Source organism: Anolis carolinensis, chromosome 4 (assembly GCF_035594765.1).
Source record: "Anolis carolinensis isolate JA03-04 chromosome 4, rAnoCar3.1.pri, whole genome shotgun sequence".
Classification (NCBI taxonomy): Eukaryota; Metazoa; Chordata; class Lepidosauria; order Squamata; family Dactyloidae; genus Anolis; species Anolis carolinensis.
Window position 1 is genome coordinate 56,397,876 of NC_085844.1, and position 24,233 is coordinate 56,422,108.

At 39.1% G+C, this 24,233-nt stretch overlaps 1 protein-coding gene across 1 annotated transcript in view; it reads right to left on the minus strand.

Annotated features, from left to right (window-relative positions):
* Window positions 1-1,191: 1,191 nt before the first annotated feature.
* lama3 (laminin subunit alpha 3) overlaps window positions 1,192-24,233 on the minus strand; it is a 163,549-nt gene continuing 140,507 nt past the window's right edge. The window contains exons 67-77 of the mRNA XM_016992892.2: window positions 24,061-24,191; window positions 20,747-20,878; window positions 19,416-19,560; window positions 17,787-17,950; window positions 16,110-16,299; window positions 14,513-14,653; window positions 13,512-13,671; window positions 12,185-12,315; window positions 11,946-12,039; window positions 10,554-10,673; window positions 1,192-9,256 (exon numbers count right to left, since the gene is read on the minus strand). Coding sequence (XP_016848381.2) covers window positions 9,111-9,256; window positions 10,554-10,673; window positions 11,946-12,039; window positions 12,185-12,315; window positions 13,512-13,671; window positions 14,513-14,653; window positions 16,110-16,299; window positions 17,787-17,950; window positions 19,416-19,560; window positions 20,747-20,878; window positions 24,061-24,191 — 1,554 coding nt within the window. The 3' untranslated portion in view covers window positions 1,192-9,110. The remainder of the gene's footprint in view (window positions 9,257-10,553; window positions 10,674-11,945; window positions 12,040-12,184; window positions 12,316-13,511; window positions 13,672-14,512; window positions 14,654-16,109; window positions 16,300-17,786; window positions 17,951-19,415; window positions 19,561-20,746; window positions 20,879-24,060; window positions 24,192-24,233) is intronic.

Here is a 24,233-nt window from a genome sequence, read left to right on the forward strand (position 1 = left end):
AGAAGAGGCTGAAGGGCACTGTAATGAAATAACGAACTAATGAAATCAAGAAATACTAAAGTCTTTCAGTTCCTCAAGAAGCCATTGAATTGTAGTTGAGCTGGTTACCCTTTGCAAATTATTACCGCATGAGCCATCCCAGATAAAAATGATCTTGAGTTCTGTTGGGCTAGTAGCCAATGAATATGTCATTCTTTTTTTTAAAGTTGTTTTACAGATAAAATATTTTATAAAGTGCAGCAAGAGGGGGGAAAGCAATATTCAATAATAAGACAGAATTGGAGAAAAGGAAAATGAGGATCAATTGAAATATTAATCAGTGCTATTCTGGACATATATTCCAAACATACAGTTCCTCTGGCTAGAATACTTTTCTAAAAATATAAAATCTCCATGTATCTGAATTGCTTTGAGAAATACAACACAAGGAAACCTAATGTTCCTACAATACCTGTTTTGCTTTTAATGCATGAGTACATCCCAATTATTTACCTTTGAGACCAATTTAATAGAAATCCAAGCTAAAGTTCTGATCTTTAATTAACTGGCTCATATTTTACTGACCTAGCCAGAGTTTGTTTGTTTCCCAGAGGAATAAAAATAGTATCAGATCTGTAACCCCTTTTCATAGACTGAGGCCCCTTCTACGCTGCCATATAATCCAGATTATCAAACCAGATAATCCACATTGTCTGCTTTGAACTAGACTATATGAGTCTACATTGCCATATAGTCCAGTTCGAAGCAGATAATCTGGATGTTCTATGGCAGTGTAGAAGAGGTCTAAATTTAATTTGAACTCCTATAACCACTTACTTCTCTGTAGACATGTATATAATTCTGCAACTAAGCATTACTATTGTGTAATTGTGTAAGTGGTGGAACTGTGCAGTTCCACATCCTAATCTGCTATCCTGGAATTATCACTTGCATAGAGACACCATTAGTTACTTTGGCTTTCATGTCAACATTTATTGTATGGTTTTCACATGCTAGTATCAGCAGCTATCCTATCTTTTTCACATGCACTGAGGTGAAAGTCATGTTGTTGCATATGTGAGTATGACCTATGGCAAAGGAACGTCAGAGCAGGTTCTGGCAGCTGTGGACTTCCAGATGTTGTTGGACTAGAATTCCCATCAATCTCAGCCATAATAATAATAATAATAATAATAATAATAATAATAATAATAATAATAACAATAATACTTTATTTATACCCCGCCACCATCTCTCCGTGGGGACTCGGGGCGGCTCACAATGTTACAAAAGTAACAGCGCAAATACATTAACAATACACACAGTTTAAAACACAAGAAGATGATAAAACAAGTTAAAACAAAGATTTAAACAACAGTAATAATATCAATAGTAATAATATCAAACAACCACCAATGCAATTCAGTCAACTTCAAAGGTGGGGGGACTATAGCAGCAATATAAGATAAAATCATTAGATTAAAATATCCCAATGAAAGGAACCTAATAACATTCAGAATAGAATTATAATTATAATGAGGCTGGTCATCCAATGGCTGTCTCTCCAAAGGCCAGACCAAACATCCAGGTTTTCAATTGTTTCTTAAAGGATGGTAGGGAGGGCGCCAACCTAATCTCCCTGGGGAGGGAGTTTCAGAGCCGAGGGGCCACAGCCGAGAAGGCCCTCTCTCTCGTCCCCACCAGACGTATCTGTGAGGAAGGCGGAAGTGAGAGGAGGGCCTCCCCGGAAGATCTCAGAGAGCGCCTAGGTTCATAGGGGACGATGCGGTCACGAAGATAGGCAGGTCCTGAACTGTTTAGAGCTTTATAGGTAATAACCTGCACCTTGAATTGGGCCTGGAATATTATCGGCAGCCAGTGAAGCTGCTTGAACAGGGGGTTGACCGCTCCCTGTAAGCAGCTCCAGTTAGTAATCATATCAAAGGCAAGTGTAATTGAGGGATAAGTGAGTAGTAATGTGGATTATGAGTAAGGCAATCTTGGGGCCGAAACACCCATTTAGCAGAACCAGCCTAAGTTACTTTGCTACATGAGTCAAAGTAGAAAATGTCATCCCTTCCCACTAAGAGAAAGCACATAGATTTTGGCATATGAGGCCGAAAAAACCCCACAAGCACATTTCCTTTTCTGTGTAATGCTCCTTTAACCACAATTATCCTCATATATTCAAGCATGACAATCTGTTTTATATGCCAAGGTAGACCTCCAATTGTAGGTAAACTACAAATCTAATATGCCTTGGTAACCATAGCCAATGGGGAAGAAGTATGGGATTGCAGTCTAACAATTTCTGTGGAGCCATACCCTGCCCATCCTGATGTATGCAACCAAATGCACATAATCTTTTCTTTTTTTTTAAAGAATAAACCTTCTAAGAGTCTGGCATACGATTGTCAGAAGAATGTCAATCTTTTTCATAATTAAGGAATATCCAGGAAGCAGGGGGTTAAATGATAGCTCCCCTCTTCTTGACATTTCTTGTAAGTCTCATAAGGCTTTATTGAAAATGGCAGTTCTTGTTTGGAGCAATGTATAACCTCGTAGGTTGTGCCTTGGCCAACACTCTTGTCACTCTCCATTTGAGTCCACTGTTTAGCCCCTCACTGACCTTGGTGACTATTGCAGTTGCTTTTCTTCGTGATTCTGGGCATCGCCTTCAGTACAACCAAAAATAAACCAGTTTAAATTTATTTCACAAGGAGCAGGTGCTTGTCCTTTTCTAAAACCTATTTACAGCAAATTACATATGGCTCTGGATTTCTGTAATTAGAATGTACATCTATTTATGTTTTTATTTATTTCAGTTGAACGCAGCTGCATGGGAACGTCATTTACTCAGACAAACAGCACTGGGCAATGGTATGTGTAGTCAACGTACTCCCCATCTATTTCCTCTGATCTTTCCAGAAATAAAACTACTGTCATTTCCACAATGCATGGAAGTAGGGAGCAGATAAAAGACATTTCCAAGATAAGATAAATTTCAACTGAAGAATCAGCATGGGAGGAAAGGGAGGAAAACACCACCTACACACACAGTCCCCCGATCAAGCAGCTTTGAGCCAAAATAAAATAAATCAAACCACTAGAAATGCTGATCCTGGACCTCTGGCATCCTGCTGACTAGTTCAGCGGTAATATATGATGCCCACATGTTCTGCATTGTTCTGCATTACCATGCTGGTAAGAATGTTTGTTTCTATTTCTCTCACAGACAAACTCTGGGAAATAGCATTTTGGGGTGTGAACGGCTTTGTCACATGCACTTGGGAAAATAACCAAGCATAGTATATAATTTAGCGGAGAGATTGATGCAAGCCTTCATTTTCCTTTGTAAGCTCAAATGTGAAGGATTCTTCTTCACTTAAATGCATGAACTGTGTGCATCCAAGCACAATAATTTTCAGGAACATTCAAGTGAGAGCATTATCCATATAGGCAACAGCTGTGTTAAGATATTAAGTCTTGGAAAAGCTTTAGTCAGAGGCCTTCTTCATGTTCAGCCTAGGCCAGGTTGTTTGATTTCTTATATTGACTTTAAAACAAAGCAGACAAGAGATGCCAGAATTGGGAATGAACATGGGAAAGAGTGACTAAAGCAGTGGTTCTCAACCTGGGGTCCCCAGATGTTTTTGGCCTATGACTCCCAGAAATTCCAGCCAGTTTACCAGCTGTTAGGATTTCTGGAGGTTGAAGGTCAAAAACATCTGGGGATCCCAGGTTGAGAACCACGGGACTAAAGGTATATCTCTGGATATCTGCTCTCTTCCAAGCTGCTTCTTAACCACAAAAGTGAATAAGGACCCTAGATTTTTCTTCTCAAGAATCAAGTTGCGGGTTGAGTGGTGAAAAGACATATTGTTGAAGGGAAAGGGTTAAAAGGTCGTTCCTCAATGGTCCCAGAAGTTCAGCCAGATTATTTGAAAAACCAGGGCAGGCCCTTCCAAGGGTTGGGGTGAGTCCTTCTGAGTCAACCAGGGCCTTTGATTAGACAACAGAACAATGAATACTGCCTTTCTTGCACTACATAAACCACTTTTCAGCCCTCAGGTATAATGGGTAATTCTGGCACCGCACCACCCTTGTAGAAACATTCAGCTCCCAATTACATTTATTTTTCTACATAAACTGGTAGGAATGGGGATGTCATCTCGTCTTCGATCCTAGGGCAAATGAACACTGTTTTCCTAGTTCAGAATGGTAGGTCTCTTGGAGGGCATGCCAGTGATTCAAAAGAGTAAATGAAGGAGAAATCAAAGCATCCATAACAGTAAACTCATGGCCAATGCTGTCCAGGATCTGAGAAAGAAATCCAAGAAGAGTCCAAAGATAAGCAAGGAGTCTCTGAAGGGAAGAGTCCAAGGAATGGCTTGAAACTCAGAAAACAAGAATGCAGAGAATGTAACACAACAACCAAACAAAAATAGTATGTTTTTGGCTTGCAGCAAACATACCAAGGGTTGTGCTCCTTGGAATGTGTGATTATTTGTACCTTCATGTCACTTGTGGACATAAGATGATCTCATGGATTTCATAGGGTTTTCTAAGACAATGAATACTCACTTTTCTCAGTCCCCTCCTCTGAGATCCAGCCTAGAGCATGTAGTGTTGATTGGCACTCTCCCATCCAAGTACTTAGCAGGATTGACCCCACTTTGCACACATTCAATGCTCTGCAGAAAGGATCTGGTTTCTTAGGGTATTTCGGTCACCATAGCGAAACTCCTTACCTATCCTTTTAGAAAAACAACACTGCAGGAACTACTCTTTTATTGCCAGTTTAATATTCATCATTCAGATGAGTCCAATATCTCTGCCTCTTCTTTGGAGTCGACATGGTATAATGGTCCATGTTCCACCTCCAAGGTCAGCAACCCTTGGCTCTGATGGGGCCTGCCATTTGGCTCTCCTTTTCTTCTTTCTCATCATACAAGGTCTCTTGTTGGGATAAGCTGATGGAAATATTTACCATTGCCAATTTATCTTGTAATTAAACAGAGAACTTACTGTTCAAACAATTTAATATTGTGTCCACAAGGAAAGCATTCAGTCAGAAAATATTGAAGAAGAAACTCCTGTTTCCCTGGCTTTTCTGTCAGTTTACGATCTCTGAGACCAGATAACTCTATCCTTCCCCTAACACAGGAGAGGAAGACAATAACATGCATGCTTTAGTGCAGGAGACATAAAGACTCTGCAAAGCAAAGCTGAAGTAGGAGAGGTAGCTGGAGAGGTAGCATGATCTTTGATTCCCTAGTGAATGACTGTAAGGAACCTAAGGATTCCTGGCAGCAGGCATAAGATCTGTGAGGTGAGGCAACCAAGTGGAATCAGGAGGCAGTTTGATTATATTTCAAGTTCAATGACCCTGAACCTGAAGAACTGGATTCATGCAACAAAATCTCTATAAGAAGCAAGTTCCACTGCTGTCTGAAGTCAAGCAATGGCACTTCCAGTGTGTGAGCTCTTTCTGTCATGGCATTCTATGCATTGAAAACGTAGCAGTGAAGCACAATAACCACACCTCTCTGTTTGTGGACTGTACATCCCACCATTGCCATCATGTATGATCATCCATTTGTGATTGACTAAGTCTCTGCCACCTTCTGTGAAAACCCATCTTAAACAACTGTTCTTACAGCTGCTCTTTGGCAGTCACCTTTGTGACTGTGTAGATTTCTTTCCAACCAACTACAAATTATAATCGTTAGACACCACATTAGTTGTCATGGCTCAATGCTATAGAATTCTGAGATTTTGTGATATATTTACTCTTCTTTGACAGAGAACTCTGGTGCCACAACAGGCTAAACATCTAAGGATTTTATAGGATGGACTTGTGGCAATTAAAGTGGTGTCAAAACTGCTATAATTCTGCAATGTGGATGGGGGACCACTCTCCTATCCTGACTGTTTGACACTAATATAGTTGCACTTTCAAAAGTACATTCATATCCCCAGCCAGTCATCGGCCACCTCCACAACAGACCATGCATCTTAACATTTTATACATACCATACTGGATAATGCTGATTTTCTATAATATAAATACAGCAATATTTATACTGCTTCGGAACATCAGAGGCTGCACTAAAGTTTTAAAAACAACATACATACATACATATGCAGGGTCATACAAAAGAGGCTACACTTGTAAATTTTATTTTTGGACTACATGCTGGCTGGAGAATTTAGGGAATTGTAATCCAAAATCTGTTTTTTCCAAATTTCCACTTATAGGTGTGATAATCAAGACTTCCCTTTAATTATCATGAACTGCTCAATACTGCAGTGAACAGCTTATAGGAGGCAAATAAGGTTTTGTGAAGATATGCTTATTATTCTTGCTTGCACCGATTTGCATTTACTGTTTTAGTTTGGTTTTATTTTATTTATTTATTATTTAGTTTGGAGCACATTTCAAAAGTATCCTGGGGAGACTGGGCTGCTCATTGTAAAGGACCTCTTAGTGGAGGCAACACAGACAACAGGAAGATGACACAAAGACTTGCAGGGTGAAGGTTAAGAATAAGAGATTCAGGACATTTCAGTCTAGGATGTAAATACTTGCCACAGGAAAGGCACCTTGAATGTTCTGGGTAATTGTACATTTTCACTGATGACCACCCTCTTCCTAGTCCAAATGTGAATCTGGTTACTGAGGATACAATTATATCCTGAACATATAATTACACCCTGATCATACTATTTGACAATATGTCACTAAGGCAGTTAATCACTGTCAACCTTAGGCTATTTACATTTAGAAATATAAGTATTACCATTTATAGACAGTATTAGGTAAGCTTGTCTTCTCAAGGAAGTTTATGTTCAGATACAACGATAATTCCATACTCCTGTAAATAATGCCTGAATGCTCACTGGAGGGTAGGATATTAGAGGCAAAGATGAAGTATTTTGGTCACATAACGAGAAGATACTGTTGTACGAGTTTGTACCCTTTCTTGGGGAAGACAGATTTGGCCACAGTGATTCATGCCTCAGTTGTTTCCCATTTAGACTACTGCAATGCCTTCTATGTTAGGCTGACCTTGAAAAGCTGTAGGTAGTGCAAAATGCAACATCTAGATTCCTGTCTAGTGTGCCGTTTTTATAGCCTACATAACACTGGTCCTGCAAAAACTAGTATCCAATTTGCTTCTGAGATCAATTCCAGGTGCTGGGATTAACCTATAAAACCATAAACTACTCATGGCCAGGATATCTGGACACTGCCTCCTCCCATGTGAGCTGCCAGATGTTTGAGATCTTCAGAGGAGGCTCTATTGTGTGTCCTAACACTTTGTGAATTTGGGTTGGTGGGTACACATTACAAGCCTTTCTCTGTGGCAGTGCCTCGACTGTGGAAGTCTCTACTCAATATTTTAAAGATGAAAACTAGGACATATGTGGGGCCAAATAACATCAGAGTTTGCTCAATACTGTAATAGTTATTACTGAGGAAGAAATAACAAGCAGGGATAGCCTGTAGCAGTTTGCTTTTGCCTGATTCTATAGGTCACAATCCCACCACTCCTCTCCTCTTCCCATTGAGTTAGGTAAGTGCCAACTAGTTTTGCACTTTTACCTCAGTTTGTACCACATGAGAACAAAAGAGGAAAATGTGAGGACGAGAAAAACCAAGACATTTTAAAAGCAGCTGAAAAGTGGGACACCAGGAAACAACAAATTAGGATAGTTGTGGGTTTTATATTAAGATAACTTCTATACTTTAAACTTGCCTTCCATTTGGAAACAAAAATATATTGGTTTGTTCCTCCCTATTTGCTGTGGAGTGAAATTTGCAAGGGGCAGATTCCTATTTGGCCTCCTTCCTCTGGGAGGAACAGCCAAACAAAGCATTGTATCCATTGTGGTTAAGAATCTAGAAGAGGTGCCTTTTCCAAGATGATACCATCAAGCTATTGAAAAAGAGATGTACAATTGGTGGCCCAGCTTTGCCAAATGCTAGTGAGTCTGCATTGTTCTTTTCACCTGTGCCAGGCCTTTAATTGTCATGTTGATGGGGTTATTGGATCAATTACTGCAAGAGGTAAGCTGTCAAAATGACACATTTGGGCACATGAATAATTATATATTCAGCGGGAGATGAATAGGGCGATGTGGCACTCAAAAATGGAAACAGGATGCGCTTCCTTTAATAAGGTTGACTAGCAAGAAATCATCAAGAATATGCTGACATTAACAGGAGTTCTTGCCAATGCTACTGAACTCTCCTGCAAAGCTGTCTTTAGTGTAGTAGTGATGATGATGGTGACGATGATGATATCGTGGTAGGTGTATTAGTAGCCTGTCATGCCATATAACTACTTACTTAGATTCATAGGCTGCTTCTTTGCTAGGGGCTCCAGGAGGAATATAATAATAGGGCATCCATCACTGAATCACATAACTGGAAGAGCCAGAAGGCCAGCAAGTCAACACTTGGCAACAGTATCCAACAAGCGTAGCTTTTTGATTAAAGCTGATTAAAATCTTGCTATGTGTTGGTCCAATAAGTAAATAGAAGACTTTTATAAAGCAAGTTGTATTTATTTGGTCACTCCAGGATTTCACTTTTTTAAAAAGTGCTTCATTCTCATTTTATATTATTTCTGTCACTTATGTAATGCACACGTCACTATAAAAGAACTGGATCAGCATCCCGACATCATTTTCTATTTTCATAAAATTCTGCTTACAAGGTCAGATTCTTCTTGCAACTCATACATTTTTTTCTAGTTCCAATTTGAGTATTCCTGTCATATCAAGAGCCTCAAGGCTTGACTCTTATGTCAAAGCAATTGCTCTGGTTGTGCATCACTGTAACTGAGAGCCAAATTTCACCAGATAATATTATATACAAGACCGTTTTATATTTCACATGGCCCTATCGTACAAAGTGAATGGTGCACAGACAAGTGAACATTATTTCATAATGCATCTAACAATGCCAACAAAGTCCACATTTCTGAAAAACATATACATCTTTAAACCATGTTTACACAAATGGCAAGTATTACAAAGAGAGGAGAAGAAATGGAACCATATTGTAGCCTTTCATACAGTACATTATGAGATTTTACCCTGAGATGATAGATGTGAAACAATTAATTAACAGGGCACCCTTGCAAACTGACACCACCATGGATGTCTGCATTTTTGCGTATTAAGACCGGTTTGTCATTGATTTTAACATCCTTCAGACAGCCAAGAAACATGTCCTGAACAGGAAGCCATGGCATTTCCAGGTTTGCTGTAAAGAGAAAGGAGAATGATAGGCTAAACATAGGAAAGAAACTTGATATATTACATAATTGTCTCTCACATACATCCTTTGCTATTTCTTTATCAAGGGAAAGTGGCCTAAGATTTATAATCCCTCTTAAAAGAAATTTCAGAACTGGAGTTGTATCTGGTACCCTCTTTTCTGATATAGTCTCAATAGATTTAGAAATGATAACACAGAACTTTGTAGTAATGGTTTCTCCCACTGTACAGTACACATTCCCCTCTCATATGCCCAATATATGGACCCTTTTTTCCCCAGAGGACATGTAACTATGATTCAATACTGGATTGTTGCATTAGCTTTGTCCCAGTGTTTGGAACTGACATGTGGACTGAACATCTCAATGTAGGATGCCTCCACACTGTAGGATCAATGCAGTTGGCAGCACTTTAATTGCCATAGCTCAATGCTATGAAATCATGGGAGTTAAAAGTTATACAACATTTTTGAATTCTCTCTGCCAAAGAGTGCTGGTGCCTTATCAAACTACAACTTCCACAAGTTAACCTCATACCATAGACACCTTTGCACTTGCTCAGCCACACCTCCTGGCTAAGGAGGCCTATGTGCACACAAAGGAATGCCTACTTGTAAGGTACACAAGTAGAGCTAATCTGTGTGCATCCCCAAACTTCTAAATGCATATTTTCTCCTATTAGTGCAAAAAGGTAATTTCAAGCACAAGAACGGTGGCTGTCAAAGTTTCCTCCAGAGTGTGTTACAATTTGGATGATTAGTGAATGGTCCTGACAGTAGAGAATCAAAACTAGATATGATGTTAATTGTGAGAATGCATTCACATGCATGTTTTAAAAATGGCTGATAGGAGCATTAGAAAAGCCTTAGCAAGAAGCACAGATGGGTGGAGAGGAAGAGATTAGTAACCCTTCTCCTATCTAATGGTAGTTGCAGAAAATATTGCTCCCCTCCAGCTGTTATTTGCTTTTTTATTAATGCTAATGGATGTTTTCCTCCTGATGCAAATACAGTAGTAGCTCTGATGGGAGAGAGTTAAATTATGACTCCACACTATGATCCTGTTGCTTTTTCACATCTACTGAACAACATGCTTCTTACTTGATTCACCACATCTAATTTGACCCATAGAGGAAAGTCTAGCCTTCTGCATAAAAGGTGAATTGCCAATTCTCCTTTGACCCAGTGCAGTTTTTTAGAAGGCTGTCACACTCAACAGAAACATTTCCAAAGCTAAATATTGCGAAATAGGAGTGCGTGAAAGATTAATCACAAACCCTCCTACCTGGAACTCTCCCAAAGTAAAGTGGTTGAGCATGGCTGGTGGAAAGTACAGTTGATGGTCCAGTAGTGTAATTACTCATTGTATCCACATCAAGGTGCACTGTGTTCTTCTTCTGAGTTACTATAAACAATCAGGTAAATCAGTCAGTTCCACCTCCCACCAAGTAAACTGATTTATAACATAAAAGGTTTCACCTCCTTTCTCCTTTGCAAAATATTTATCGACTATGCTTCTAAGCTGGGAATGGGAATTGTTTTGCCCTCAAGACATGGTTGAGCTGCAACTTCCTGAAATCCCCATCATTGTCTGTGCTGCCTAGGGCTGATGGGAGCTGCAGTCCCATTGTAGCGATCATGAGACCTGAACAGTTCTACATAAGCCAGCAATTATTTTTCTGGGCAAATGCAGTATAGTATGCCCCCATATCCATGGGACATATTTTTCCTGAACTTACAGTGGAAACAGAAAATCATGGATAATAGTGAACCTATTGAAATGAATGACTTCTGACTTCCACCTCTCGCAATGAATTGAGGTAATAAACACCATGCGGGTAGGAAAACCTGTGAGTACTGGTCCCACTGATATGGGGTCATATTGTACTTAAAATGCTAAGAGGTAAGGAGACATGACATTAGCAAAACACAACATTAGCAAAGTGCTTACTCCCTCCTTTGCTAGCTCTTTTATTCCATATTTAATCTTTCTCATCCTCCTGTTGGCTCCTATAAGCTTATGGACCTGTTTATCTTTATCCTTTTTCATGACAAAATGGCTGTGTGAATGAAGACAAATGGCAAACGGGGAAGAGCTAAGCCTTTCTTGCCCTATTTCTCCACTGAAAAACACCTCCTTCCAAAATGACTTCTCAGCAGAAAAGGTGCTGCTAGGCCAGTATTACACTGCAACAGAGTGACAGAGTAGTTTGGTGATAGAGGAAGGGACTTTTTAACTGGTATTTTCTGGCAGGAATGTACTCTTCAGTTCTAATTTATTTCATGGTTATTCCAGTGACAGAAACACAAAGGACACTTGTATGAGACAAAGAAGAACTAAGATGACCTTATCAGTCCAAAGCCTAAAATGAAGTCATTAGGTGTAGGCAATAAACCGTTTTTCAGAACAGTCCTGCTCGAGTCTTTGAGATTTCTCTGAGCTTATTCCAAACTGATTTACAGAAAGTCACAACAAGATGTTTATAATTAGAAGTCAAACAAGCAAGACCAGAAGACCAAAACTGCAATGTGTGTTTCAGGAACACTGGAGAAAATGCAGCAGAAACAGCTTTTTTTTGGCAAAGCATAAGGCACACCTTTGGGGAGCTCTATGATGCTTGACGTTTGTTCTTTAAAGGAGATTGCACAGGACCTGATGAATGAAATTGCACAGTACCTGCTATGGAGTGCCATTTTCCATCACAAAGAGATTGCTGAGGTGTGAGTGACGTCAAGAATTCTCCAGCACCATTATTTCCAGAGGCAGTGACCTATAACAAATAGGGTTTTTTTTAAATTAACAATACTAAAAAAATGTTATCTGCTACCAGATTCAGTAGCAATTAACCTGTTACACCTTAATAGTTCAAGGCTAGCATTTCACGCCTTCCTTTCCCAACTAGAAATCATACTTACCACACCTTTGTCCATGTAAACAGCAAAATAGTTTTCTTGCTTGGTGCCAATATGGATTAACAGGCTAGTGGAGCTTCTTGGGCTAATGCTAAAAGCAATCTTATAGTCCAAGTTCATCAAGAAAGTTCTTTCTGAAATGCAGAAAAAGAATAGGGAACAGTTGTTTTAAAGGGGACGACCAGTGCTACAGCTACACTGTTGAATTAATGGAGCTTGACCCCACTATAACTGCCATGGCTCAGTGCTTTGGAGTTCTGGGATTTGTAGATTAGTGAAGTACCAGCACATTTTGATAGATAATGTTAAAGACCATGTAAAGCTATAACTCCCATTATTCCATAGCATTGAGCCATGGAAGTTAAAATGATGTCAAAGTGCATTAATTTTACAGAGTATATGAACTCCAGATCATGTCCGGACACTGCTTAATTGCTGCAGGGGTCTGTGAAAAGGCGTGCAAGAACAGTAGGGTCTCTCAACATGACTGGGAATTGTGCTTCTTTCTGGCAGCCCAACAAAACCCATGTTTTGTTCTCAGTGCCGACTAGAACTACAAGGTCCACCATGCTGCAAAAATAGGCTCCAAAATCAACTTCTCAGAATCTTCCAAGGGCACGAATTTCCATTTGAAGGCTAATTCCACTCCATCTTTTTCCAAAATTGAAAATAACCCTCTAATTTTCTCCAAATTTGAAAGAAAATGGTTGAGATTGGCCTGCAGGATTGAGAGAAAGGACTAGCATATTGAAAATGAGGTGCGTGCACCCTCAAACCATTTGGGTCTGCCTATTCCTCGTTCTACATCTTCCCGCCTCCAAAGGCAGGTGGCTGTCCTCACTCATAAGAAAAGACTAACAGCACAATCCTTCCTCAAAAGATGAGCCAACTATAGGAAGTTAGAAATAGGGAGAAACTTCTTGTGTTAGCAGAATTTCTTTTACGCCAACTTCTGCCAACTGATCTCAGCTATAGGATCTACTGGAACAACTGAGATCAGTCAAAAGAAAGGCCAAAAAAGAACAGGAGAAGGCAGAGGCATGGAGAGGACTGTGCCAGTTCCAAATGCCCCCCAGTCCAGCGACACGGTCACTATGCTGGCACAAAGTTGAGCCAAGGTCAAGGTGATCCAAAATTCCTAGGCTGGGTGGGATTTGGATTAAATACAGATTCAGTTGGCCTTGTGTTGACTCACCTGGCCCACAGCCATCTCAGTGAGTTAAGGTTGTGCTCTAAATGAGCCTTGACACAGTGGAAGCTTTGTTTACTCAAATGAGTTAATGCCAAGCTTTTGAGAATCAGAACCAGCAACTTCTGTTAAAGTACTCACCAATGACAACATGTCCCCCTTCATTGAAGAAGGCAATCCCCTTCTCCAAAGTGTTATCCAGACAAGGCAAGACACCACTGTTCTGATGGTAAGTGTGTACAGGCTTTCCTCCCACGTTAAAAGCTCTTAAGCATCCTACAAAGCTCTTTTTTGGTATATTCTGAAAATACATGTACATATACATATACATATGAAAATTACATTCAATCATATGTACTCATTTATGAGTAAGGAATCATATGTACTTCAGTAGCCCAATATTCTGTAGTCAATGCTAGGAACAGATTCATAAATGTTTCATTTTCTTTTAGGCATCCTTTAGATGTTGGACTGTTCAGATGTGATAACTTTGGAAAGGAATTCAAAAAGGACTAAAAGGTAACCTGCCTTGAGCCGTGAGGAGAGGCAGGTAAGAAATAAAATTATTATTATTGTTATTATTAAAAATTAGATCAGTTTATTCAGTCTGCTCCCCTCAAGATGCCTGCAACTTTACTTAGACAAGTCACACTCTCTCAGCCTATGAGGAAAGCAAAGCCGCCACCTCCCAACAAATCTTGCCAAGTAAACCCTGTGATAGGGTTACCTTAGGTTTGCCATATGCTGGAAGCAACTTGAAAGCATACAAAAGGAACAATAATTAAACTCTGAGCACCCTACAACTAAAAAAAAAATCTTTAAATACAGAGACCTAAGATCTCCTTTGGTGCCCAAGAAGATGTTATATTGTTGCTTGCTTGGCAACGCACTACATAGAACTGAAATGGGCCATGTATAGTTAATGCTAAAAAGACCCAACTTAGTAAAAATTGAACGTAGAACCATCATCTTTGCTTTAGTATAGCCTGTTCTGAACCTGTGATCCTCATCTTGTGCCCTTCGCACAACTCACTGCTGGGATGCAACCCTGAGTTCCTTTCAAGATTGAAATCCAGCCATTGGACTGAAAACTATTCCCCCTATTACCTAGTTCCACATCCAACAATACTCCATTTTTTTACCTGAATCTTTAATGAAGGAACTCCTCCTAGGTAGATTGGAGACTCAGTCCTGATAGAGAAAGTAGGCGGTATATTCCCCTGTCGAGCATTCAGGCCATCAACTATGAGGCGCATCTTCTCTCCAGTCTGGCTGAACGCCACCTTGTCAGGAGAGAAACATAAGGTTTTTAATCAACATAATACTGAAAGATTAAGCAATACACAATAACTCAGCTTTTTCAAGCATTTCTATTTTTTGACAATGCAGTGATCATGTTCTCCTAAGATTTTACAAGCTGTCACCCAAAGGCTCAAGTACTCCATAATTATAAGGACCAGAAGCTTGCTTAGCTTTCTTCTCTTAAAAAAGAAAGCTACGTTCTTCACAAATAAATGGCCATTACCATATTTTGGTGTTTTATATACCTGTTGAAATGTGGGATATTCACAGTCCTAAATATATCTTAGTGCCCACATTAAGATAGTGAGTAAGATGAAACCTGCAGTCTCTCAGTTATTATGTTATACCTCCTACGATAGTTTTCTATAGTTGCCCATCCCTGATCTTTGAAGTCTCTTATATAGTTCATGTTCTTTTTAAACTGTTCATGAAATATATGCTTGTAGGGAAAGTCCAGTTGGATCATCATACCAAAGTGACCAACCAGAGGCTCCTGAAAAACCCACAAGCAGGGTAATGTTCTAGTTGTAGAGAAACGTGAAGACATTGGTAGACTGTCCAGTCCAAAGAGCAAAAGTGGGATTCCAAGCGGAGGTGGGACAGATAAATGCATCTATTTTCATGTCTAAATGTTTATATGCTCAGGTACCTTCATCAGGATATATTTTTCATTAACAGTTTTCTATAACAACTGAGGCCGATTTGATGTTTTCTGTTTTTAACCATACTTAAGGGGAGGAAAAGATGTTGCAATGGCCAGCCATGCCATTTTCCAACATTGTCTGATCCCTGTAAATATTTGGCAGCCATCAAGTATGCTTAACTCTCATTTTTTAAATAAGTGTTTCCCCAATCAGCCTAACTTTTGTTCACTTTTCTGACTACTCAGCACTTCTCCCAAGGCTCCAGATACCTTCTGTTATAGACAACTAGTTCCATTTTGTTCACAAAAGTATATTAGCAGGCATACAGAAAACGGTTGTCCCTTTTGGTACTAGGATTCAAGTGCCAGTTAAAAGGGAACCCTATAAGAACGTAATGATTGTTGCCACCGGTGCCAGTATAACAGCTCTAGTTTAAAGGTGGAGTGATATTTATATTGAAGAAGTGACACAAAAGGAAGAAGCACATAATCATATAGCCTGTATTGTTCTTTAGGAAGGAAAAGCAAAGTATCTTGGAAAACACTTTGTTGTGTGCTCCACAGATATAATGTTATAATATACAAAGAGAGTTCTTGATATCAGTAATGAAGTCTCCGTATGAATTTAGTGAGCTACAAGGACATCACAGAACATTCTGAAACAATTTATGTGGCAAGGAATGTCAGTTTGGGGGAAACCCAAAGACAAAAAAACTGAATTAGAAAGTTGCCCTGTGTACTCTAGTAGGTTATGAACAGCTAGATTCTTCCATTTGAACTGCTCTCGCACTCACTGTATGCCATTGTCCATCACTGTATTTGGCTTTGCTCTTGATCTTTATTTTTCTTCCATCAGCAGCAAGCAGAAAGACAAAACGTCCCTTTGAAAGGTAAAGAGTTATATATCTGTTCTCCAGCTTCTCTCCCATGAAGAAGATCAGACCTCTAGATGATGTTGTACGAACATCAACTGCAAAGTGTGACCTTAGGTGCCAGAAAGAGCATAAGAGAAGAGAAAGACATAGAAAATGACTGTTAAGGAAGCGGAAACATTTATTATACTAATGTTCAGTACACATAGGGCTTTGCAGTTCTTATCTTTTAAACATGTTCAGTAACCTTGTCATGATGGGGGAAATGTGTACAGAAATATTCATTGTCCTTCAAGGGTAAGCAGAGATGCAAATTCAGGATACTATGTCAAAGGTTGATTATCATATGAAACATATACCTTTTATTCTCTCTTTTTATATTGCTAGTGCTTCTGGACATACAATCTGAATTTAGTAGCCTGATCTGAAAATGTTTCCAATGTACCAGGGAACTTAAATCAGGGACTCAGGGCCCATTCCCTTTACATTAATGGATTGCTATTTTCTACTTCGGTTGCCGTGGCTGCATTCTATGGAATTCTAGGATTTGCAGTTTGGAAAGAGGCACGAGAGGTCTTTGGCTGAGAATTTTAAATGCCCTTCCTTAAACTGCATTGTTGTTGTTGTTGTTGTTTGTTGTTATAACTATTATTAATACCCCGCTTTTTCTCTCCACAAAGGAGACTCAAATCCTAAAATTCCATGGAACAATGGCAGTTGAAGTGAAATATAGTGCTGCAACTGTGTAGTGTGAATGGATCAACAGACAGCTGAACTCCTTGCACCAATTGGACAGTTTTCAGATTAGTCTAATCATGGTGGCGCAAAGGGTTAAACCCTTATGCTGACTGAACTGCTGACTTGAAGGTTGGGTTGCTGACCTGAAGATTGGCAGTTTGAATCCGTGAGATGGGATGAGCTCCCATCTGTCAACTCTAGCTTACGGGGACATGAGAGAAGCCTCCCAACAGGATAGTAACATATCCAGGCTTCCCCTGGGCAACATCTCTGTAGATAGCCAATTCTCTCACACCAGAAACGACTTGCAAGTCACTTCTGACATGATAAAAAAAGTGATATGTAGTATCACCATGCATAGTGTGGCCAACCCAAAATGCAAGTCCTAAAACCAGCCAGGGTCATATGACATGTGGGACCAATGGGGTTATGGTTGGCTCTATATAATTTCTTCTCCAAAGCTTAGCCTGAGCAACTCATTCAATTGAATAACGAACTTCCTGTGCCTTGATTCTCCGTCTGCATCTTTGGTTCCCGTCTGCTTAAGCTACTTGCACATCAAACCTGTCTACTTCTGGACCTTGTTTGGCTCTGATGCTCTCTGCCTTTAGCCATCTGATTCTCAACTACTTTCCTCAGCCCTTAGCCTAGACTAAATGTAAGTTCTAAGGCTGATAACATCTGATATAGAGCAAAGTAAATAATTAGTTTGGATTAGTACAATTCCCAGAATCCCACAAGCAACATGGCGTGCCAGTTATGAGAACTCTTTATTTTTTCAAATGTCATTTTCAGGCTCTGCTCATGAAGTTCTACATTCTAAGAAAGAAAAATGTTTAGAACAAAGGTTCATTTCCTTACCGGCCTCTTGATGACATTTGAGAAGACGTAAATAACAAATAAGTGTCAGGGGTATTGCCAAAGTGATAAGCTCCAGTGACAAAATGTAATGGAGTGTGGAAAGCACAACCTTTGTTGCTTTGCTGTGAACTTGCATCTTTCAGATAGGCCATGGCTTTTTTCCACTGGAATTAAAAAAGTTTGGCACTGTTACATTTTGCAAAGTAACACAAAATAGGGCTTCATTGTTTTGCAAAGGAAGAAACAAGAATTATGTATTTCATTGAGAGCACACTGCATTTACTCCTGACTTTTATCCTATTTCATCTTGTATTTCTGTTTCCTTGTTTCTGTCATAACTCTAAGGATCCTTTTTAGATCTATACTTCAAAAATTGTTGGAAAAAAACGCCATGAAATTTTCAGATATAAATATAATTTTCCTCTCACATTTTATATGACAATTCTGATTATATTACCCAGCCTCTCTGAGCCTCACTTTAAAGGAAATGTAAAACAGTCATTGTAGGCAGTTATTGCTATACCAAAGAGGTTTTATGGCTACAATCTTGTACACTTAACAAATATTAGTAAATGTACAGGGGACTGCTTTAGAGTAGACACATACAAGACTGCAATGAAAGGCAACAATTTTATATGCCGTGATTAGTAGGACTTCCATCTTATTTTTATGAAGTCATGTGTAGAACTGGACGGAAAGATTCTCCAGGCACTGAAATCCTATGAACACATTGAAAACGCATTTCAATTAATATTTAGGATCTATAACTAAGGCTGGAATAATACATTTATTATCAGGAATCAAAACTATAGTTTGCGATCAGGCTAATTATTATTATTGTTAATGAATCTCAGTTTTCATCCTTAAAAAGATAACATTTATCAGCAAAGGGAGCAATTCTGTAATGCAGTGTTTTTCTGCTCTTCTGGGTGTTTTGGACTTCAACTCCCAGAAATCCCAACCAGTTTACCAGCTGTTAGAAATTGTAGGAGTTGAAGCCCAAAACATTTGGAGGAGCAGAGTCTGAGAAACACCACTTTAATGGACAGAATGCATTGTGCTCAGCTTCTGACCGTTTCTGAGCCTCTCTCTTGATCTTCATTTTTTGGTATGTGTTAACGCCTTCAAGGTGCCTGTTTAGTCATGGTGACTCCATGGATTTCATAGGGTTTTTAGGCAAATGGCTTGCTAACTGCCTCTGAAATATAGTCTATAGTGCTAACTAGAGCTCACCCTTATCAGATGGGAAGTGGTGTCTTTAGGGAATTTAGTTCCAATCTTCAGTTTATCTGGCACTAAGATCATCCAACTTCTCTTTACTGCATGTTTATCCTTCCCTAGTTGCTACACAGAACAACATGCATCAGTGCTATACTGGATACCAAGACAATATGTGGAACTATAAAAGGCAGGCAGGCAGGCAGAGAAGCACTGCACATACAGACATTGGCTTGCATAGACAGCTTGCTTTCCACCAAAGTCTACAGTCAGCAGATGCTCTACTTAATTAGAAGCTTTAAACAGAGGATGTTGTTGTCCCAGAGCAACTAAACAGAACTTGGGAAAGTTCAATTTTTAAGGTTACTACCCTGCAAATTGCCCAGAACAATTCTGGGATTCAGAGGTTACCTTCAAAGCCATTGGAGGGTACTCATCTGCTAATTCTCGCAGTAGCATTGGCTGTGGTTGTCTTCTTATCATACAGAATCCTAAAGACACATCAGTTTTCCTATCATAATTGGTTAGACTTTGTACGTGAGGAAATTGTCCTTTTCTGGAATAGAGATAAAAAATATTAAAATGATTGCACATATTGAGAGTCAAACAAGCTAAAAACCAGAGACCTTTCTAAAGTGATGAAGGATTCTTTGAAGAAGGCAAAGCATCTCTATAAGTGACAACCAATTCAACTGAACAGCTTCAAACATGTTATTGTCTATATTGTGGTTGCCTATTCTGGGCACAGCTGTCTTCAGAAATGAACTTCTGAGATTGAATTTATTTTTCACTGGCATGTCCTGCCAATAAAAATGGCGCATACAATCTTTTCAGCAGCTAAAGGGAATGCAATGTAGTATGAGAAGCAAAAGATCCAGGGGTAAAATCCAGTTAGATCCTGGTTTACTTCAAAGGTCTTCTTAAGCCCCATCTGCACTGACCATATAATCAAATTTCTGGATGCAGATTATCTGCTTTAACCTGGAATATGTGAGTCCACAGTGCCATATAATCCAGTTTAAATCAAATAATCTGCATTCAGAAACTGGATAATATGGCAGTGCAGATCTAGCCTTAGCCGGGGGGGGGGGGGGGGGAACCAATAACCACATTCATTCCTCATGCGAACTACATGTGAAATAGGTCTTGCTTGACAAAAACTTGCCGGTTCCACATTTGTAATCTTGGAGTGGATTGATAATAACGTCTCCATTAATTATGTTTTTAAAAAGCTAATACAAAGGAAAGACTGCATGTGTTGATGTCTGCAGTAGGCCAATCTTAGATAAATGAATAGCAACATTCAGCAGCATCAATGCAATTATGTGAATGTGGAAGTATCATAATGGTGCATTGACACATTTTGAATAAGAAAATATAATGCAGAAAACACCATGCCTGTGTCCAAATGGTTCCCAAACAGCCCACATGGGAGACTAGGGAAAATGTGGTGTAAGTGCAGGTAACAATCAACATGGGGAAAGGATGATCTGAACAAGACAGCATTATTTTTATATATAGTACAGATGTGCTGCGTATTCTACTTCCACTTCCAATTATGCAGTTTTTTTTCAGTCATGTTCTCAAGCAAATCATCTATTCCAATAATTCTATTTTGTTCATTATAAATGTGGGTATTCTGAAAAACAGAACAAGGCCTATTGATGTTTGGAATATTCCATGATCAGCTCTAGCAAGCCCATTATACTATGTAAATAAAAGAAGTATTAAAATATGCCTACCTTTGTATAAAGACATTGAAAATGCAACCTTCAAAATTATTACCACCAAGGTCTATTGGATGACTGAGCATTTTCCTTCCAGCTGGAGGAAACATTGTTAATTCAGAGGCATCATCAATAATCACTCTAAGCCTGGAACAGGACAAATGAAAACCAAAACAAAGTTTTTGGAATATTTAATTTCGTACATTTCATAACTTTAACCATTGTTCTCAAAGTAGATTATAGAGTAAGGTACAGTTCAACTAACACCAACCAAAAATGTTAAAACAACTGCTCGAACAATAAACTTAGTAAAAGAGAACACATAGAATAATAGACAGATCTTGAAATCTTAGGCCGCTTCTTTGTCCATTTCCAAGAAAATGCAAGCTAAGATATAGCTATTGAAAATGCTGACAGACAATAATCTCATATTTAAAAAATATACTCTGAATGGTTAATAATATTTCAAGCAAAGCCTTTTCCTTCCAAAGGAAAATAGGAATAAAGGGTTTGGCTAATTTAATCAGCATAGACAAAATGACTTCTGTGAAGTGCTTCTTTCTCTCTCTCTTTTTCTTTATACAATGCTCTGTAATATACCAGAATCAGCTTCTGTACTATTTATGTAAAAGTATGTGGCCACACACTGTTCTTTTTGTTGTGAATTTGCACAAATAAAGAGTCCAAGTTTATCTCTGGATAGTGAAAGAATTTATACAAGTTATATGCTCTTTTCCCTGGGGTTGCACAAATGCCTCTTAAAATCTCATGTAGATATTATATACAAGCAATTCTATGTTCCAAGTTACAATTGCAAGCTGTTTGTGGCCTTCATGGACCTGAAATCAACTTTCAACTCCATCCCAAGTTACAGTTCATGCCAAAAACACTGAATTTGATTGTTGTCTCAGTGTTTTCTAAACTGAATTCTAGGAACTAATTGGCTGTCATGAGACAAAGTTGTCTTATGCCAGGTTGTTTCCCAGCAGCTATTCATGAGTTGAGAAGAACCGAGCTGTGATCACAAACCAATAATGGGAAGTCCCATCAATTAGTTTATCATATGATTGTGATGATTGTCACATGAAACTCATTAATGTTCCCCACGCATCAAGCCAATACAAATTAACAGCAGGCACATTCTTCCTAATAACTGCATCATTTTACAATTCATTTTATTTTTTCCTATAGTTGGATCAACGTCAACTAGCTATCACAATTCCTTGCTTCCTAGCAAATGTTAAAAGAGATGTGAAAATAATATTTTAGAGCAAGTACACATACAAAAAATATGGAGGAGGAAGAGCAATTACATTCATTATTTAGTATACACAGAGAAAGCCAAAATGTCACATTGATTGTGATGTAGCCATTTCAGTTGGTTTAAACTTTAAAGGATTTCTTGTCTGCAGGATCCAGTACACATATAATGTGAAATTTAAGGGAGCTTTCACAAAGGAGTGTGAAATGGCTTTGCACACTTAAATACAGTGTTCCAAATCATGGCTTCTGTGAGCTGTTTGCACAAATGGTCCACCAAAGAGAAAGCAAAGAACACACAGTGTTTGTTCAAATCCAGTACTAAATCATAGTTTAATGTTACTTGCACAAGCTAGAACAAGTATTAGCAAAGACTTCATACAGCTCTGTTGGGGCTTTGCAGCAGGATAGTGGGGAGTTCTCAGAGGATGAGGGGGATGATGGGTTCCCCACTGAGGACTCTATGTGTGATCAGAGAGAACTGCAGGCCTTAGATCAGAGAGAAGGGTTGGCAGGTGCAGTTGTCTCAGAGGATGTTTGAGTTTCCAGTGTTTGTTCCTTAGCAACCGGGGAAAAGACTATTTCTCTTGGGAATCGACCTTCAGCAAAAGAAGATGGGGAGGTTTCCCATTATATCAGATTAGGACTCCACAGAGAGGGAGTGAAGAATAGATTAATTAGGCATTCATAAAGACTCTATGAGAAGTCCTTGAGATCCAAGTGTCAAAGGAATGACCTCATGTCTTCTTGGTTGGGCCTGAGCTTAAATTAAGTGATGTTTACTCGCTGTCTTCAAAGCAGACAACGTTGCCATAGATTCAAGTTCCCATTTCAGCTCTCAAGCTCATCCTTCAAGTCTGTTGCACCTCAAGTTAGTTTCACCTAGCTGAACATGCCAGGCTGTACACAGGTTGAAGTCTTTTGTAGTTTATTAGGAAATAGGAAATAAATAGTTCTTAAAAAGCAAAAGTAAAGATCCAAAAGATTGTTGCAAAACCAAGGCTATAAAGAATAATCCAAGAAAACCTTAGGCATAAAACAAGGTTCCATTAATACATGACATAGTCCCATGAACTTGAATACATAAAACTGCAGGATAATCCAAGAAAGCAAGAGCTGCTTCTAACTCAAACAAGATGTTGTTTTTGACAAAGATTTCTCTCTCAGCGCACCCTTTAATATTCCCTGCATAGCATGAACACATTTCTTTGACCCCTGACCCCTTTTTGGTTTGCTATGCTGACACTCCTGCGAACCTGAAATTCCAAACAGCCAGCTTGATCCAGAGATGTTGTTTCGTCAAGGCCAGACAGCTCGTTAGTAGCAGCCTCTGTCTGCATGCTATCTAGCTGGGAGTTATTCTCCCTTTGCACCTGGCTAGCTTCGGTATCATCAACACCATTCCCTGCTGTGGGAATGCCTCCCTGCTCCTCATCTCTCACAACAGGGACACTCTGAACCTGAATCCCATAATTCCCATCACAGTCATCTTGAACCTGAATCCCATCATCTTGAACATCTGGAACCTGAATCCCACAATCCCCATCAGAGTCACTCTGAGACTCCAGCTGAGTCACAACAAAGTCTCCTGTGTTCGCCCATGTTCCTGTAAGAGTTTTTGCCTTGGAAAAGTCCATCTTTTCATGCTTATGAATTTATGCATATGATTTTGACTTCTTGGATTCCATCTACCTTGCTCTTTTGGACAACTGAACTTTGTATATATGGACTACTGCTATTTATAACACCTTTTCTACTGCTTTTTGGGAAATGCCCCTTTCACCCTTCTGTACGTGCTTTTGTAAATAAACTGCAGCAGTTAGACACTACTTGACTCTGATGTGGTGCTGGGTGAAAAGGTGCTCTCAAGGCTAGACTGCAACAACCTCTCTCTTTTTCTCATATGGCTTTAGAAATGTTCAGTTTCAAACTTATAGAACTTATACGATTAATATCCATGCTGTCACCAATCCCAGCGAAGCTTGAAATGATCTAGATGTTTACAATGAAAGATAGCCTTTTCTAAGTAAAGCATCACATTTGTCCCATAATCAAAATACGAGACTTACGTGTCGTCTTCTTTCATCACTGTTACATAGTGAATTACACCATCTCCATATCCTTTGCTAGACTGGATTTCTTCATCAGCTATCCTTACAATTACAGAGCCATTTCTCAGGATAACACTAAATATATCAGACTAAAATAACAAAAACAAACCATTATCCACAAAAGAAAACTT